The sequence below is a fragment of the Anopheles maculipalpis genome, chromosome X, assembly GCF_943734695.1.
Source record: "Anopheles maculipalpis chromosome X, idAnoMacuDA_375_x, whole genome shotgun sequence".
Lineage (NCBI taxonomy): Eukaryota > Metazoa > Arthropoda > Insecta > Diptera > Culicidae > Anopheles > Anopheles maculipalpis.
This window is the reverse complement of record NC_064870.1, coordinates 6,349,181-6,368,714: the sequence shown is the minus strand read 5'-3', so window position 1 is coordinate 6,368,714 and position 19,534 is coordinate 6,349,181. Positions and strand designations below refer to the sequence as shown.

The following is a 19,534-nucleotide window of genomic DNA, read 5'->3' as shown; positions in this document are numbered from 1 at the left end:
CTTACTGCCACTTCATGGCACCATGATCTGCATACCTGACAGATGGAGGACATCTCTGGAAGTTGCCTTATTTTTTGTCTTCTGTGCCCTAACGTTTGTCGTCGACATGACCAATTAAGGGGTTTGCTGATCGAGCATGTCTTCTTACACGGCGGATGTAATTCTAGACGCAAACCTATGTTACTCGCGAATACTACCGAGTGAAGGATTAGGTGATGTAAGGATTGTACCTGTTATATGTGGAGAGGAAAGATCGTCGTCAACATACATCACATGTCCAAAACCGATTGCTCACCCTGATGCTATGATGAACATAGATTTTTTCAATTGTGCATCGTTCCATCAGGGTGAATAATTGTTTTGAAAGAACGTCTGTATTGGCTATTTTGGGAAAATAACTCGAATTCTGGTTATGTCTGGGGCTCCAAGCAGAATAATAACATCTCTCAGTTCAGGGGTTCTAGCCAGAGTGCAGTTTTAGTGGAACAGTGGAGTTGTGCTTTACGGATAGAAAGTGTTGAAGATTACCAAAGTATCTGAAAAGTGTTGTGTTGGAAATGTGTTGAGAACATGTGTGAATTGAATAACCGAATGATTCATCGCTTGCAAAATCATTAAACATTCTATAAACCGCAGAACGACATTATCGATCGTTTCTCCGGTTTATAAAATGGCTAATTATTTTATTAAACCATCTGTAGTTCATCTGGTGTTCGGAAGCTACTATTAATTGCGTGTGTACAGACAGAATGTTCAATGAATAAGACTCGGTGTGTGGTGACCTATGTCAGTGCTAGTGTACGATGAACAACTTCAAGTAGATACTCAAACCGAGCCTCTGTCCGGGATAAGACAAAGAACAAGGAGGAAATGCCTTGTGAAGGTGGCATTCAGTCAATACAAGAAGCGCCAGTGGACAATGATAACGACATCTGTGTTGGTGGTATGTACTGGTTGGTATGGAGCATGGAACGATGTACTGTGATTTCACCCGTTACGTGCTTCTTACTGCCACTTCATGGCACCATGATCTGCATACCTGACAGATGGAGGACATCTCTGGAAGTTGCCGATATTGAAATGATGTGTGTGATGTGGACCCACCGTATCAGGCATTATATTGACATCTGTGTTGGTGGTATGTACTGGTTGGTATGGAGCATGGAACGATGTACTGTGATTTCACCCGTTCACCGCTTCTTACTGCCACTTCATGGCACCATGATCTGCACACCTGACAGATGGAGGACATCTCTGGAAGTTGCCGATATTGAAATGATGTGTGTGATGTGGACCCACCGTATCAGGCATTATATTGACATCTGTGTTGGTGGTATGTACTGGTTGGTATGGAGCATGGAACGATGTACTGTGATTTCACCCGTTACGTGTTTCTTACTGCCACTTCATGCCACCATGATCTGCACACCTGACAGATGGAGGACATCTCTGGAAGTTGCCGATATTGAAATGATGTGTGTGATGTGGACCCACCGTATCAGGCATTACAATGACATCTGTGTTGGTGGTATGTACTGGTTGGTATGGAGCATGGGACGATGTACTGTGATTTCACCCGTTCAGTGCTTCTTACTGCCACTTCATGGCACCATGATCTGCATACCTGACAGATGGAGGACATCTCTGGAAGTTGCCGATATTGAAATGATGTGTGTGATGTGGACCCACCGTATCAGGCATTACAATGACATCTGTGTTGGTGGTATGTACTGGTTGGTATGGAGCATGGAACGATGTACTGTGATTTCACCCGTACACTGCTTCTTACTGCCACTTCATGGCACCATGATCTGCACACCTGACAGATGGAGGACATCTCTGGAAGTTGCCGATATTGAAATGATGTGTGCGAAGTGGACCCACCGTATCAGGCATTATAATGGCATCTGTGTTGGTGGTATGTACTGGTTGGTATGGAGTATGGAACGATGTGCTGTGATTTCACCCGTTTCGAGCTTCTTACTGCCACTTCATGCCACCATGATCTGCACACCTGACAGATGGAGGACATCTCTGGAAGTTGCCGATATTGAAATGATGTGTGTGATGTGGACCCACCGTATCAGGCATTATATTGACATCTGTGTTGGTGGTATGTACTGGTTGGTATGGAGCATGGAACGATGTGCTGTGATTTCACCCGTTTCGAGCTTCTTACTGCCACTTCATGGCACCATGATCTGCATACCTGACAGATGGAGGACATCTCTGGAAGTTGCCGATATTGAAATGATGTGTGCGAAGTGGACCCACCGTATCAGGCATTATATTGACATCTGTGTTGGTGGTATGTACTGGTTGGTATGGAGCATGGAACGATGTACTGTGATTTCACCCGTTCACCGCTTCTTACTGCCACTTCATGCCACCATGATCTGCACACCTGACAGATGGAGGACATCTCTGGAAGTTGCCGATATTGAAATGATGTGTGCGAAGTGGACCCACCGTATCAGGCATTATAATGACATCTGTGTTGGTGGTATGTACTGGTTGGTATGGAGCATGGAACGATGTACTGTGATTTCACCCGTTCACCGCTTCTTACTGCCACTTCATGGCACCATGATCTGCATACCTGACAGATGGAGGACATCTCTGGAAGTTGCCGATATTGAAATGATGTGTGCGAAGTGGACCCACCGTATCAGGCATTATATTGACATCTGTGTTGGTGGTATGTACTGGTTGGTATGGAGCATGGAACGATGTACTGTGATTTCACCCGTTTCAAGCTTCTTACTGCTACTTCATGCCACCATGATCTGCACACCTGACAGATGGAGGACATCTCTGGAAGTTGCCGATATTGAAATGATGTGTGTGATGTGGACCCACCGTATCAGGCATTATATTGACATCTGTGTTGATGGTATGTACTGGTTGGTATGGAGCATGGAACGATGTGCTGTGATTTCACCCGTTTCGAGCTTCTTACTGCCACTTCATGGCACCATGATCTGCATACCTGACAGATGGAGGACATCTCTGGAAGTTGCCGATATTGAAATGATGTGTGCGAAGTGGACCCACCGTATCAGGCATTATATTGACATCTGTGTTGGTGGTATGTACTGGTTGGTATGGAGCATGGAACGATGTACTGTGATTTCACCCGTTTCAAGCTTCTTACTGCTACTTCATGCCACCATGATCTGCACACCTGACAGATGGAGGACATCTCTGGAAGTTGCCGATATTGAAATGATGTGTGTGATGTGGACCCACCGTATCAGGCATTATATTGACATCTGTGTTGATGGTATGTACTGGTTGGTATGGAGCATGGAACGATGTGCTGTGATTTCACCCGTTTCGAGCTTCTTACTGCCACTTCATGGCACCATGATCTGCATACCTGACAGATGGAGGACATCTCTGGAAGTTGCCGATATTGAAATGATGTGTGCGAAGTGGACCCACCGTATCAGGCATTATATTGACATCTGTGTTGGTGGTATGTACTGGTTGGTATGGAGCATGGAACGATGTACTGTGATTTCACCCGTTTCAAGCTTCTTACTGCTACTTCATGCCACCATGATCTGCACACCTGACAGATGGAGGACATCTCTGGAAGTTGCCGATATTGAAATGATGTGTGTGATGTGGACCCACCGTATCAGGCATTATATTGACATCTGTGTTGATGGTATGTACTGGTTGGTATGGAGCATGGAACGATGTGCTGTGATTTCACCCGTTTCGAGCTTCTTACTGCCACTTCATGGCACCATGATCTGCATACCTGACAGATGGAGGACATCTCTGGAAGTTGCCGATATTGAAATGATGTGTGCGAAGTGGACCCACCGTATCAGGCATTATATTGACATCTGTGTTGGTGGTATGTACTGGTTGGTATGGAGCATGGAACGATGTACTGTGATTTCACCCGTTCACTGCTTCTTACTGCCACTTCATGGCACCATGATCTGCATACCTGACAGATGGAGGACATCTCTGGAAGTTGCCGATATTGAAATGATGTGTGCGAAGTGGACCCACCGTATCAGGCATTATAATGACATCTGTGTTGGTGGTATGTACTGGTTGGTATGGAGCATGGAACGATGTACTGTGATTTCACCCGTTCACCGCTTCTTACTGCCACTTCATGCCACCATGATCTGCACACCTGACAGATGGAGGACATCTCTGGAAGTTGCCGATATTGAAATGATGTGTGTGATGTGGACCCACCGTATCAGGCATTATATTGACATCTGTGTTGATGGTATGTACTGGTTGGTATGGAGCATGGAACGATGTGCTGTGATTTCACCCGTTCACCGCTTCTTACTGCCACTTCATGGCACCATGATCTGCATACCTGACAGATGGAGGACATCTCTGGAAGTTGCCGATATTGAAATGATGTGTGCGAAGTGGACCCACCGTATCAGGCATTATATTGACATCTGTGTTGGTGGTATGTACTGGTTGGTATGGAGCATGGAACGATGTACTGTGATTTCACCCGTTTCAAGCTTCTTACTGCCACTTCATGCCACCATGATCTGCACACCTGACAGATGGAGGACATCTCTGGAAGTTGCCGATATTGAAATGATGTGTGTGATGTGGACCCACCGTATCAGGCATTATATTGACATCTGTGTTGATGGTATGTACTGGTTGGTATGGAGCATGGAACGATGTGCTGTGATTTCACCCGTTTCGAGCTTCTTACTGCCACTTCATGGCACCATGATCTGCATACCTGACAGATGGAGGACATCTCTGGAAGTTGCCGATATTGAAATGATGTGTGCGAAGTGGACCCACCGTATCAGGCATTATATTGACATCTGTGTTGGTGGTATGTACTGGTTGGTATGGAGCATGGAACGATGTACTGTGATTTCACCCGTTCACTGCTTCTTACTGCCACTTCATGGCACCATGATCTGCATACCTGACAGATGGAGGACATCTCTGGAAGTTGCCGATATTGAAATGATGTGTGCGAAGTGGACCCACCGTATCAGGCATTATATTGACATCTGTGTTGATGGTATGTACTGGTTGGTATGGAGCATGGAACGATGTACTGTGATTTCACCCGTTCACCGCTTCTTACTGCCACTTCATGCCACCATGATCTGCACACCTGACAGATGGAGGACATCTCTGGAAGTTGCCGATATTGAAATGATGTGTGTGATGTGGACCCACCGTATCAGGCATTATATTGACATCTGTGTTGATGGTATGTACTGGTTGGTATGGAGCATGGAACGATGTGCTGTGATTTCACCCGTTTCGAGCTTCTTACTGCCACTTCATGGCACCATGATCTGCATACCTGACAGATGGAGGACATCTCTGGAAGTTGCCGATATTGAAATGATGTGTGTGATGTGGACCCACCGTATCAGGCATTATATTGACATCTGTGTTGATGGTATGTACTGGTTGGTATGGAGCATGGAACGATGTACTGTGATTTCACCCGTTTCAAGCTTCTTACTGCCACTTCATGCCACCATGATCTGCACACCTGACAGATGGAGGACATCTCTGGAAGTTGCCGATATTGAAATGATGTGTGTGATGTGGACCCACCGTATCAGGCATTATATTGACATCTGTGTTGATGGTATGTACTGGTTGGTATGGAGCATGGAACGATGTACTGTGATTTCACCCGTTCACTGCTTCTTACTGCCACTTCATGGCACCATGATCTGCATACCTGACAGATGGAGGACATCTCTGGAAGTTGCCGATATTGAAATGATGTGTGCGAAGTGGACCCACCGTATCAGGCATTATATTGACATCTGTGTTGGTGGTATGTACTGGTTGGTATGGAGCATGGAACGATGTACTGTGATTTCACCCGTTCACTGCTTCTTACTGCCACTTCATGGCACCATGATCTGCATACCTGACAGATGGAGGACATCTCTGGAAGTTGCCGATATTGAAATGATGTGTATGATGTGAACCCACCGTATCTGGCAATATACCTTATTGTAGTGTTGTTTGCTAAGTTCAAGTTAAATATCGTGATTTGCTACCGTTCTTTGCTTTGTGATTAGTAATGCTAAGATACTAGTAGCATCTTGTGGTTTTAAGGTCCAAGAAGTGTATGTGAAATTATCGCCCGTTTGTGTGATGTGAGTTTCATGAGTGACAAATCTTGGGTTTGAGTTGATTTCTATCAGTGCTAGTTCTTAGTGCTACAACTACAGTTCTTAGTGCTTAGTGGTCCAACAAAAACATCAACAAAAAGCATCATCAGCACGAGACTTGGAACGTTGTCGTTGGCATTCGCGACAGTTCTCACTGAGATATTTGGACAGATTGCTAGACGTAAGCTTGAAATGGTAAGCCTTCTCGATAAGCTAAAATTCCTCCGAAAAGAAACAAAATCAAAAAAGCTATTTGTACTTAGATTGAAAGTTGTACACCACTTAAAGTACATTTGATAACACATGAAGAATGTGATCGGTTTGTGTCCCGTGGTTCGGTGTGTGGACACTGCCCAATTCAGCCAAACGGCGACGTGGGCGATTTGTCGTACGCTTTTCTCTCTCTCTCTCTCTCTCACTCTCTCTCTTCGCTCTCCTCTCTTCCCCCATCCACCACGCCACGCTTGAGTCCCGAAAACCCATCCGGAAAAACTCGTCCGAAACCATCAGTAGAGAAGGCTCCATTTTCAGTGCAGATCAAACGGAAAATTACATTCCACATTTCGGGCCTGCCTGTTCCCGACCGTGTTGGTGTTTTGGTTTCTCTCGTCGCTGGTCCTTCCACACCTGCACTTTGCCTTGCATGTAAAGAAACGACAAAACACGGTGCGCACTCTCGATTAGCTCGTCTCCCGGGGCCACCCCAGTGTCGCGTGTGGTGCCATTAAAGCGAGTGGAAAGCCGTTTCGCCGTTCGAGCGGAAAACGCGAATGAAGACGTTATTCGCGGTTCGACGATCGATTTGCGGTTTCCACTCGCATCGCAACCCCCCCCTTTAACACACACACACACACACACACACACACACACACACACACACACACACACGTCCCGTCGCGTGGGTTTTCGGGTTCCGCTCACCAAATTTGCCTGCCGATTTTCTTCGCAAAAACGTGCCGTCGTCGACAGGAAAACGATGCCGGTGGCCGCACGCTGGCTCACCGGTTGCGCTTCGGCTCGCCTGAATGCTCGCACCCTGTGGAAGTTGTTGGCAGGGAGAACGAGAGAGAAAAAGAAAGAGAGAGGGATTGGAGGAGGTTACACCAGAAAGAAGGGGTTTTGTGTTGCTGCACATTCGGGAGTCAGGGTTTTTGCAACTGGTGCAGTTCGGGCGGCGCAATTGGATGTTGGTAACGCGTCCATGCTCGCCTTAGCTCTTGCGGCTCATTAACTTCGGATTTTCCACCGCTGAAACAAACCACTCTCCACCCCCTCCCCCTCCCCCATCGCTTTGCAGTTGGTTCGCAATGTCCCGTCTGAGTCAAGTTGCCGATCCTCATATACCGGCAACAGAATGAACCAACAGGGAGGATGCCAGGAAAGAGACTTATTTTTCTGGTAGCAATAGCTAGTGGAGACACGATCTTCTTTGTACTGCTCTAGCGTACTTAGAGTGCAGGGTTTTTCGAGGAACGTTTTGCCCGCTCCAGGTAACTCCAGGCTTTAGAAATTACGTCAGTTTCTCCATTCGGATCCATTTTAGAAATTGTCTATTGTCCTTAGTATTCGTAGTAGTATCGAGATCGAACGATACCCTCATGACCCTACCGCCAAAAGCCTACGCCAGGATGATGGACAGGCATATCTTCTTGTTGGCCGGGTTGCCAATCCGTTTCCAGGATGCTCGATCTTGGGATGTAGTTCTCCATCCATGGTTGCATCCGATCTCCGACATGTTTGACATGTCGCTGACGAGCACCTTCCCGATGCGACATAAGTCCGGTATCCTTCCAACTATGACTAGGACTTTGACTTTGGACAGGCATATCATTCCTTCAATTTGGCGCTAGAGAGTGACAATTGAATGTTGGTGGTCCAGTGGTACAGGCGATCTTTGCAGGACCGGAAACAGCCGTGATCTTTCAACTACGTAGTATCAACAAGTCTAGTAAACCACCACCCAATGGTCGGCGTGCTTTTAATAATTTTATTGAGGCTTCTCATGAATGACACGAAAATTGAAGCAACAAACCCCTGCCATGCAATATCAACCGTAGTTTTACACACAAAAAAAAATGAAAGATTTGCACTAATCTTAAAAGATGACTATAGTGAGATGTACAAGAAGGGTTGTAGCTTTTAGGGATTGGTCGCAAATTGGCGTAAGTTTCCAACGCTTTTAAGACCCCTTCTTCTCCCCCCCCCCTCTCTCTCTCTCTCTCTCTCTCTCTCTCTCGCTTCCAGAGCCTCCGAGAATGTCCGAATGTTGTTTGCATGGCCATACCATTACGGTTATTTTAATCTTGTCTCGACCCAAACGACAAGATCACCTCCCCCCACCCCTCTCTCTCTCTCTCTCTCTCTCTCTCTCTCTCTCTTGTCCAAGTCCAATTCTCCCCATCAAGCATGCTCTCTTCTCCCTCCCAAACGATCAAGATCCAACTTATAGGAAGTTATCCACGCCTTTCCAACTGGCAACATCGGGATGTGAGGACAGGCGCGTGCGGTACAAAACGATCCTGCTGACAGTTGATGGTACACTGTCAACTTGTTGCAAAAGATAAATATAATATGCCCCATTAGTGGTACCGTTCGAGCGCTCGTGATGGTTTCGATTTCCCAGCTCTACTACTGGTTGGGGGCGAGCAGGGAAGCAAGAAACAAAACAACACCCATCCGCTGAAATTGAGCGGAAAAAGCACACACACACACACATACACACTGCGAACGATTGTGTCCAAAAAACACAGCGTGCGAGCCCGCTAGATGTAGCGCAGTGCAACAGTAACTTATCAATTCATCCGACAATCGGAGACGAAAAATAGGGAAAAGTCCTGACATGCAGAGCGTGGTAGCGTGGAGTACGGACGATCAGGGAAAAGAGATAATTAATTCGCGAATGTGTGCGACACCCATCCATGGGTTTTGAGCAGGGACGTTATGGGTGCATAATAATCAAATCATTTCATCCTACGGTGCAACGAGAATAGTAGCTGCTGCTGGTACCTTACCAATCCAATGGTCGGCGGCCAAATTGGAAACACGCTTACTACTTGGTGGACCACCCAATCGTTCGCCGTGTAAGATGTGTAAGGTCCAACGCATCAAAGGAAAGTTGGTAACAACAAAACACAGGGAAAAGGGATAGGAGGAAGAGAGAGAGAGAGAGAGAGAGAGAGAGAGAGAGAGAGGCAAGGAAAAAGTAACAACCCTTCCAATTTTTGCCCCCGAAATGCTGCAATGCTTTGCTGTTAGAGGTGGCTGCGCTGTAATGCCTCAAAATGATATCGTGCGTGAAAAAAGAGTACCTTCGCGCAGAGCGTTTGTACTTTGTAACTCTCCGCGTACACTAAACAAAACGGATCCGCCATCGAGACGTCCTGCGGGTCCAGTACAGTACAGGGTTGGGCCAGGGAACGAGCGAGAGGTCCCGCCGTCGCTACGTTTCGTTTCAATCGTGGTTACGGTTGGTTTTTCTGCGTTTTTGAAGAGTGAAACATTTTACGCTTCCCTACATAATTTAGCATGAAAATTGTATCCACCATCGCCTACTCCGCTCTGCTACCTACTTGCTTTGCAACGGGGGGAAAAAATTGTGCGTGGGAGATGCTTTTCGCCACTCTCTCGCGCGCTCGGTTCAACCCTTTGGAACCAAAAACAACGAAAGAGGCAAAGGGTACACACAAGGATATTATTAGTGACACAACGTTGGCACTAGCCAAAATCGCCGAGTGAAGTGTCCCTTCCCATCTCCTGGAAAGGATGGCAACAAAGACGGCGACGGCGTTGCGTTGTGATTTTGTTTAAAAACGTTTGAAGTGTGATAAGAGTGGGTAAAGGGTAAAGGGGAAAATATTGTAATGCGCGAGTGAGTCGAACGAAGGGAGGAAGGGGAGAGGTAGAATGCGAACATAATGTGTTATTTGATGTTTTACTTGTTTTTTGTTACGCAGATTGCATACTTTACGGCGGTTTGTTTCCTCTGTTCAAAATCAACTAAAGATGCAGTCGTTTGCTTCACACGAAACGAAGGTGCCTTCTTGATTGCTTTATTAAATCACATCAGAAAAAAGCACCAACTATGCACCGCAAGATCACCTTCATGTACCTTACTGGGTTTATAAATACTTACTCGGGGCGTCGTAAACCCTCCATTGGGCATCGTTAATTGTATTCGTGACTTGTGAAGTATAAATCCGTCATGGAATGTATTCGAGGGCCTGCCTGATGATGAAGCGACAACGGCGTCGTTCGTCACACGGCAGGACCGGGGTTCAAATCCCATCTGGACCGTCTCCTCGTAGTGTGAGGACTGACCATCCAACTACGCGGGTATCGGCAAGTCTAGTAAACCATTCGATGCCCCGTGGTTCGGATTACAAAAATGTTTAAAAAACTATATTCTGAACCCCGGTCCTGCCGTGTGAAGACAGGCGCCACTATCGCCTCTTCCACCGGACTGCCATAGCTCTTTACCGTACCGTAAAGCGCCTCCAAAAAAAAAAATAATCGAAAATCGTCAACCTATGTTTTTGAAGATTGTGCAGCTAAAAGTTATTAAATTTCCTGCACCCCTAAAGTTATGCAACTCGCAGGAAAAAACTTTCCTTTTTACAAGTTTCTTAACAGCTTTTAAGTCTCTCGTAACGTGCTTATTGTCCGGCCCTCTTGCAATATTATCATCTTGCACGTTTTATTTGTAAAATGGCGCCCGGCTGCTGAACGTGCAGCGCTTTGCGACATTAAAGTAAAACAGGGGAAGTACAAATAGAAAAAAAAAATAATGAAAGACACAGTTCTCTTCTGATGAAGTCGAAGAACGAATGTACCTCGCCCCAAAGCAATCCGTTTATTTTCTGGCAGAATCTAGCGAGCCCCCGCTATTGATCATCCTATTTCGCTTTTAGAAATTGCGCGCCTGTTCTTGAACGTGGATGGATGAGACCTCCAAACATGATACTACTAACGAACAGTGTAAAGGGCGAAAGAAGACGAATAGGAGCAATGTGTTTCTTGGTAAAAAAAAAAACAACCAAAAAACAAAACGAAAACTGAGGATGTCTTTGTACAGAAGGACGAAAGACAGGGTGGTTGCAAAAACTCAAAAGCAATTTCGCGCAGTAGCTTGGTAAACTTTGGAAGAAAAACTGGTGAGAAGCACACAACTGCACCACACATAGCAAAGTGGTGGTTGGTTGGCATATACTACACGCACGCACGCACGTGTCAATTTGCAGGCATGAAAGGATGCACCCATCCCGTTCACCTCCCAGGCATCCAGCCACTTTCCACCACTTTCTTTAAGGCTAGTCTCCGCCGCTCACAATCAAAAACGTACGGGAAACCCGAAAAGCGAAAGCGTTTTGTAGCGCAGCTGTAAGAGATTATGTCCTCTCCAGTGATCATTACGCTTGACTGCCACCTATATGTGTACGTTTGTGTGTGTGTGTGTACATGTATTACCTCATACTTAGCAGAGCGGGAAAACTTGTGGAGTTTGTGGGGAGAAAACGAAACATCTCTACCTTGCGTTGGTCCTTGAATGCCCCGAAACCACGAGCAATTGCCTACCGATGACAGGAAGACAGTAGCCAGAAGTAGTTGGAGATGCTTTGGCGGGGATGATGGAAACAGGAACATTTTATAGCTTCTCAAAGGAGCATGGATGTATCACTGGCAAGGAAGGAAATGGAAAAATCGTATCTGCTAGAACAGAGTCTGCGGGATGGTTTGCTGATAAAAAATGAGTTACAACAAGGGTGACATTTTCTCCTTCCTTCCTGGTACTAGTGGAGGGAGAGGGGAGGGTAAGCGAAAGCAAGAAAAGCCAGGGGTAGAAAATTTTATTATACTACCTCGCTTTTCCCACCCACCTACCCGTCCCAAAGAGATTTCCTCTACACTCCAACTCCACATCCAATAATGGAGAATCGCTGTGAACGATATGATTTGCCAAGGAAGAAATGTTGAAGAGACGGCCACTTGCTTCAGATGAGGTTTTCCACACTTTTAAGGAAGAAGAAGAAAATGTCTTAAACTTTGAAGAAGCGTTTTTCATTTCATTTTCCCTTTCCGCCGTTCCCACACCCTTTCTCCAACCCCCCCCCCCCCTCCACCCCTCCCCTTCCCCTCCTCCTCCCCGCAAACACGGTCAGGCGGAAAAGAAGAAATTTGTCAAACTTTAAGATAACCTTGACTGAGAGTTTCTCGGATATCGTTAGCAGAGTTGGGTCCGCCGAGTTATTTGGTAAAAAAAAAACCTAGGCGGGATGGAAGATTCCCTCTTTTGGGAAGATTTTCCCATTTCCTTTTACCACGTGGCAGGTGTGTGCGTGTGTGTACTGGAGTAGTGACGCCATTGCGTCTCGGATTGAAACCAAGCATACGAGGTAGCAGAAGCAGGGTACAGGAAATTAGAATTTTTCATCCATCCTCCGTGCGCCGAGAGTTACTATCGGACGGGATGGGACGAGAGAGTCACCCTTGGGTTGCTTTCGGGTTTTTATCACTCGTTTTTTTTTATTCCCCCTATTTCTACCCATTTCCGGTGTCAACTCGGTTGGCGCACACGCGTGTGCGCGCACGGCCGGAAGTATTAGAAAATTTGAATTTTTCAATTACCGGCAGCGATCCGCGCTTTTTTTCTCTCTATCCGGCGTGTGATTGAGCGAGTTGACCGGGCCAGGCATGAAACATTCGCAAGACAGCGTGTTGAGGTGACGAGATGCATTGGATGGAGCTGTTTCCGGGAACGGTCGACGGTGCTGTCCCCGTTGCCCAACAACGGATGCGAAACGGTGGTGTGAAATGCGCTCAACGGTAATAATTCATTTCGCCGAGCGGGTTCGTCCAGTGGTGCATTCAGACAAATGCAGTCGCGCTTTTCAAATTACATTCCTTTTCCGTCGGTGGTACGGGGTCGTGTTCGGATGTTTGCTGGCTGGCGTGTCAGTAGAAAGACCGTGGACATGAATTATTAATCTACGTGCCGAACGGTGTAAACTGGATGCCTTTTTTCGATGCCTAGATGCAGATGAGTGTGCTGGATTGGTATGTTAGAATGTGTGATTGTTGATGTGTAATATCATATGGTAGCAAGGCTTGAATCAGTTTTTGTTTGATTACCCTCATGAAAGCAGATTTTTGAATGTTACGTGCTTTTTTCGTAATATTTTTATAGCAAAATATTTTGAAGTGCTATAAAATGTGTAATCGAACAAGTTGCATGCAAAACGGCGAATTCGATTATGATGTTGCTTTTATTTCGCCTTTTAATTGCAAACTTGGTTCCTGTATGCAAAAGCAATGCTAAAATAATGAATTAAAATTTCACAAATAATTAATAACGCTTAAAAACTATTTAAAATCTTTTCTCATTCGCAAACGCCGACCACTGTTTCGTCGATATCCAAATATAAACAAAACGGCCAGAAACGTCATCTTTGTCGACGCGTGCAGTTGATGCGTTGACGTTTCCATCTGTTTGACAGCAAGTTGTGGGAGCAGAATCAGCCGCGGTCCGGTACAATTTTGTTGTTGTGGTTGTTATGTTTATTTTAGGCTTTTTGCTCATTTAGAAGATTTGTCCCGTAGTTGCATACACGATTAGCCGGTGTCTGTCTACGCCCAGGTGAGTGCATTTTTGCTAGCCCTTGTTATTGTTCCAATCGGCTCCGTTACAATACTGACATGCTGTAATGTTTCGGCTTTATTTTTAGTGTAAACAGCAGAAAAGCGATTATTGAGGACGTCTGCAATCTCCGAACCAGCTCTGTGCCATATCAACTCTCTATCAACCCTACCCTGATCGATTCGGGAGCGACTGCACACAGGTTTGCTGCCAGACACGAACCATAGAAACCAGTAGAAAACAATAACAGAAAACGAATCGTCCGCCAGGAGGGAAAAAGAGGATTCACGGATGAGGATGACGTATTTTGGCTGAGATAAAGTGAGTTAATGTTTTGCATTTACTTATTTTTGTTACCCCTCCCCCAGTCCAGCTGGTCGGTCAAGCCCCCCCCCCCCCCCTCCCACTGTATGCCCTTCGGTAGAGTGCCCCCAATAATGCGTTGATGCGCGCCTGTCGCCGTTTATTTTAGACGTGTTGTTGCTAGTAAAAATAGCATCGCTACGACACATTTGCTCTTTTTTTTCTCCTCCTTAGAGTCTACACACCGTACGCGGGAGCATCTGCAGTACTGGCAGCAGTAGCATTAGATCGATACACATATACAGCTGAGTGCCGACAGTGTCCCAGGTGGAAAACATTCCCTTACCCCAGCAAGCCAACAAAAAAAACGCAAACCCTTCTATGTCCGTGGCCCGGTAGCAGTAACAGCAGCAGCAGACGACGATGTCGGTGGTGGTGTTTCTGATCGCGGCCGCCCACTGCGTTTACACGCCGTTCACGAAGGTTGAGGAAAGCTTTAATCTGCAAGCGATCCACGATCTGCTCTACCACCGGACGAATCTTACCGAGGTGAGTACCGCGACCTGCCACCAGCGCGAATCTCCTTACCTGCGACGCTTTTGTAATGTATCCTCATTCGATCGAAACGATCGAAGGAAATTGCCACAGGCACATGGCCTTATCACTGTCTTAATATTAAAAGTCAATTATCTACAACAAAAAGCGACGCAACAAACAGGAAAGTAAACTCAACAGATTAGTTGAAATTGGTAGGTTATTATTAACATTCCGTTTCCATTTCTGTTTTTTCTCTTCTTGTTTTTTGCTACCCACAGTACGATCATCATGAGTTTCCGGGCGTGGTGCCACGCACCTTTCTCGGACCCCTGTTCATCACGTTCCTGGTGTCGCCGATCGCCACCCTGCTGGAAATGTTCGAAATCAACAAATTCTGGATGCAGTATGCAGGTTGGTTCGCGCATCGAACGAATGCCAGCGCGCGTTACATCACTTTGACGCTTTCCTTCAATTGCAGTTCGGTTTACGCTTGCCGCCACGGTCGTGTTTGCCTGGAACCGGCTAAAGGTTACCATACTGCACAAGTTCGGTGTAACGGTAGGCGTTTGGTTTATGCTAATTACCGCCACCCAGTTCCATTTCATGTTTTACATGAGCCGCCCCCTGCCGAACATAATGGCCCTACCGCTGGTACTGCTCGCCATCGACTACTGGCTTAATCGAGCCGTCAAACGGTTCATCGTGTGTTCCGGTGCGGCGATCATCATTTTCCGGGCCGAGCTAGCGATGCTGCTGGGACTGTACCTGCTGTACGATATCTACTACCAGCGGATAACACTGCCGGCTTTCCTGCGCACCGCCATACCGGCCGGCGTACTGCTGATCGTGCTGACTGTCACCGTCGATAGCTACTTCTGGCGCCGGGTGCTGTGGCCGGAGGCGGAAGTGTTCTGGTTTAACACGGTGCAGAACAAAAGCTCCGAATGGGGCACCTCACCCTTTCTGTGGTACGTCTACTCGGCGCTACCACGTGCGATGGGTCTTTCGATCGTGTTTGTCCCGTTGGGGCTGTATCTGGAGACGCGCATCCGGTCGCTGGTAGTGCCAGCAGTTGTGTTTGTGCTGCTGTTTTCCTGTCTGCCGCACAAGGAGCTACGATTTATCATCTACGTGTTTCCACTGTTTAATGTGGCTGCCGCGTGTGCATGTAATCGGCTGTAAGTTATGCTTACAATACAGGCCATACTGCCATTTTTTTTACAAACGATTTCGTTGTGTATTTTAGGTGGCTTAACCGACAGAAAAGCTTGTGGAACAAGTTTCTTTCGTTCGTATGCATCGGACATCTGTTCGGGAACACACTGCTGACGATGTTTCTGCTGCTGGTGGCCGGAACTAATTATCCCGGTGGAGTAGCCATCTCGAGGTAATATTGGTTGGTTTATGCTTTTACGACTCCTCATTTAAATTCGCCTAACCTCGATTATCTGTTCGTATTCGTAAAAATCTATGCTTCCCGCCAGATTCCATCGCCTTGCAGCCGGAGAAACCAACATATCCGTTCACATTGACAACCTGTCCGCCCAGAGTGGCGTGTCGCGGTTCGCTCAGATCAATTCCGATTGGACGTATGTTTTACAAATTCGCCTCAATAGCACCCAATCGCTCATTTTACGTACCTTTCCCAACCTTACAGCTACAGCAAGCTGGAAAATCTGCGACCTGACGACGAAATGTTGCTCCGGTTCGATTATCTGCTGACGGAGGCGCAGGACAAATACTCCGATAAGATGCGGCTCCTGTCGCAAACGCACGAAATCGTCGAGTTTGTCGAGTGCTTTAACAGTATCGGGCTGCAGTACCGTTCGGTGTTGCCGGTGAAGATTAAAACTAAACCGTGCATCTTCATTATGCGCCGCCGGTACGATCTGCTGGTGGATAGGGAACGGTGGTCGTCGTTGTTGGAAGAAAGCGGAGAAGATGCCTTTAACGACGCAACACCTACTGTGCCTGATACGGAGCACAAAGAAAAAGAAGAAGACTTTGAGGAAGAAGAAGAAGATCAGGAGGAAGAGGACAATCATGAGCAACTAGATGATGTACCAAGCAATGAAGAAGACAAGGAAGAAGAGTTTATTGACACGGAGAAGGAATCAGAGAAGCGACCAGAAAGACGGAAACGAAGTTTCTTCACTAAAAGCTCATCTTTTCGGATGAATGCGAGAAATATTCCTCCACTTGTACCAAAGTTTCGGCGTGTAAGTGTGAAACAAGCGGAGGACCCGGACGATCACCACCAGTCCGACAATCAACCAAGCACAGCAAAAGACGACGACGAGGAAGAAGATGAAAAGGAAGCGGAAGAGACGCTATCGTCGGTAGAGGGACGACCAAAGCTCGCTTCCTTCTATCCACAGTTGAGCAAATCCACCGGCGCCCGGCTAAAGGAGACACGCAAACTCATAAAGGAGGAAAAGATGCGCAAGATGGCGAGCAAGCTAACGAAGGCCAGCTTTAGCGAGGTGTGCAACCTGGACCGGATGTCGATGAAGGAGTGCTTGAAGAAGCTGATCGACGACAGTGGTACCCTTGGGGACGAGCTGGACGATGAGGATGATTAGACGGCGGCATAGGCACGTGTGAATTGTTTCGATCGAAGAATGTTGCGTTGCAATTTGTCCCACAGAGACGGAGAGAGGGTGTGTGTGTGTGTGCTGCTGCTGAGAAATACACCTGGCGTGTGGTATGTTGATGTTGTCGGAGAATAGGAGAGAGTGCCTTCAACAATCAAAAGACAGCTTCATTTTACAACCAAATGCATTCTGCTTAGAGCATATTTGCATCCGAAAGTTGGAATGGAGAATCTTGGAGAAGACTGCAGCACCACCTTCTATCATCTCTTTCTCAACCTGATTTTCTCAGCGTTGTTGGGTGAAGTCACTATCGACAACAGGTGCGCTGACCGTGAGCAGGACTCTTACAGAAAATGAGGTTACCACCAGCATTTATAGTATGTAAGCGAAAGCAACCAGGCAGGATTTTTCTGCAACCACAAATGAGTGGATAACAAAGTCGTAAAGGAGGGGTGATGTAACCGTATTATATTTGGTTAGAGTGAGAAGTGAGTACACAGTTTAATCGTTTAGGCCACAAAGTTACTAACTTTAACCGGTTTTTTTTTTCCTCTACCTCTCTCTCTTTCCTTCTGCTTCCGAACCCACCACCAGCACATACGGGTTGTGGAATTCAGCTTAGTGCGCACGCAGAGCTAATTCGTTGGGAAGCGTGTGCAGAAAATTCGCGTACCTCAGGATTCAGACATATAATCCGTTATCGCTTAACTTTTACTCAAAACAACTTTGCCCTACCATCTATAACACCTTCCCTTTTTTACCCACTGTCTGGCGGTGCCTTGCTACTAGCGGTGTATATGTGTTTTTGTGTGGGTGTGTATGTGTGTTAGTGGTGCATTAAAATCTTACGAAAACAACGTGTGCGCAATTCCTGTAAATGTGTCCGCGTGTCTGTTGTGTGGGCAAATCCTGTATCCTTTCCGGGTTTTGTGTAGGAGCACTACGCCGTGCAGGTGTTCTATAAGTGTACCTCACTGTTCTTCGGGTTCGTCCGCATCCAGCTGTATGGTAGTATAGTTGGAGTACGGCTCGTAATTACCACTCTGCTCGTAATCATCACTACCATCATCCTCGTCCGTGTTCAACCGCGGCGGACCATCACTAACCGAGCCCTGCTGTTCGGCCGATTGCACCTGATAAGACAGTTGACCATCGGCGACGTCTGATCCACCGAGCAGTGTATGTTTGCGGCTCGGCGATAGCTTTTCTGGACGTCGGTGTTTGTACTGGTGTTGCTGCTGCAGATGGTACAGCTCGATAAGACGGGTAAGGTTGGTTGATTCCGAGATGTGTACCTCCTTTCTAATCTTCACGACCCGATCCTGCACCAGATGCTGGTAGAAGCTGTGGAAAAAGCGGTTCGCTGGCACCTCGCTCCGATTGGCCAACCGTATGGCCAAGTGGTCCGGTATGATAAGGGTATCTGTGTGGGAATAAGTAAAGAGGGAGAGAGATCCTTTAAATGATGCTCGCCATAAAACTATTCCCCCTCCCAAAAAAAAAAGCCAAATGCGTGAACAGAACCAACCGATCGTTTGAGTTTTCTGCTGCATCGGGTTTGTACTTGGATCCCAGAAGAAGATGTAGTACAGCGACAGCATAATGGCAACCAGCGACACGCACAGAACGTACGCCGCCACCGTAAGGATGCGTATCGCTTTCTGGTTCTGCTTGGCCTCGTACAACCGATCCTTCGAGTCTTCGCCCGCGAGCTTAATTTTCTCTTCCGCCGTATAGCTCATGGTGACTACCGTCTTTACCGTCGTCTATCGCATCGAGAAGCTGAGCTGCACACGAGGGTAGAAGAAGTTACACAACGAGATTCAAATTGTGTGTGCGTGCTTGTGTTTTCTTTAGGCTTTGGGAATGGCGACGCAACGTGGTGCGGAGGTTTTCCAAGTGCCCGAGTGCATGCATTCCCGGGTGAATATATTTAAGATTTCCATTACGTGACAGTAGCTGTAAACACACAGCTGTGCATCCAAGATGCGAGTACGCGAAGCTAGGACCAGGAGCTATTTTTGCACCCAGGTAAGTAGCTTGCGAATAGTAGCGGGAGCAACACGAAAACAAATCAGTAAAATCAGTTTTGTTGGACAAAATACGCTATTCTTCTAGATCAACAAAGAGAAGCGTTCACATGTTTAAAGCAACGGGGGTGGATCGAGTAAAGCAACGATCAGATTATGTCTGTCTCAAGGCACGTCAGAGCTTCTACTTTCTCTGTTCCCTCTATTTCTATCGCTTTACAACTTCTAGAGATATTGTGTTCTGCCATTATTAGTATCCTTGAGTTAGCTACGCATTAT

At 46.7% G+C, this 19,534-nt stretch overlaps 2 protein-coding genes across 2 annotated transcripts in view; one reads left to right on the top strand and one right to left on the bottom strand.

Moving 5' to 3' along the window:
• LOC126560414 (uncharacterized) overlaps nt 1-18,999 on the bottom strand; it is a 202,368-nt gene extending 183,369 nt beyond the window's left edge. Inside the window, exons 1-2 of the mRNA XM_050216377.1 lie at nt 18,754-18,999; nt 18,196-18,648 (exon numbers count right to left, since the gene is read on the bottom strand). Coding sequence (XP_050072334.1) covers nt 18,197-18,648; nt 18,754-18,967 — 666 coding nt within the window. The 5' untranslated portion in view covers nt 18,968-18,999 and the 3' untranslated portion in view covers nt 18,196. The remainder of the gene's footprint in view (nt 1-18,195; nt 18,649-18,753) is intronic.
• Nucleotides 14,498-17,214, top strand: LOC126555958 (probable Dol-P-Man:Man(7)GlcNAc(2)-PP-Dol alpha-1,6-mannosyltransferase). The gene is made up of 6 exons (XM_050211103.1): nt 14,498-14,643; nt 14,910-15,042; nt 15,110-15,809; nt 15,878-16,018; nt 16,116-16,220; nt 16,289-17,214. Exons 1-6 carry the CDS (start codon nt 14,518-14,520, stop codon nt 17,211-17,213), a joined length of 2,130 nt encoding a protein of 709 aa, XP_050067060.1. The 5' UTR covers nt 14,498-14,517; the 3' UTR covers nt 17,214.
• Nucleotides 19,000-19,534: the final 535 nt, after the last annotated feature.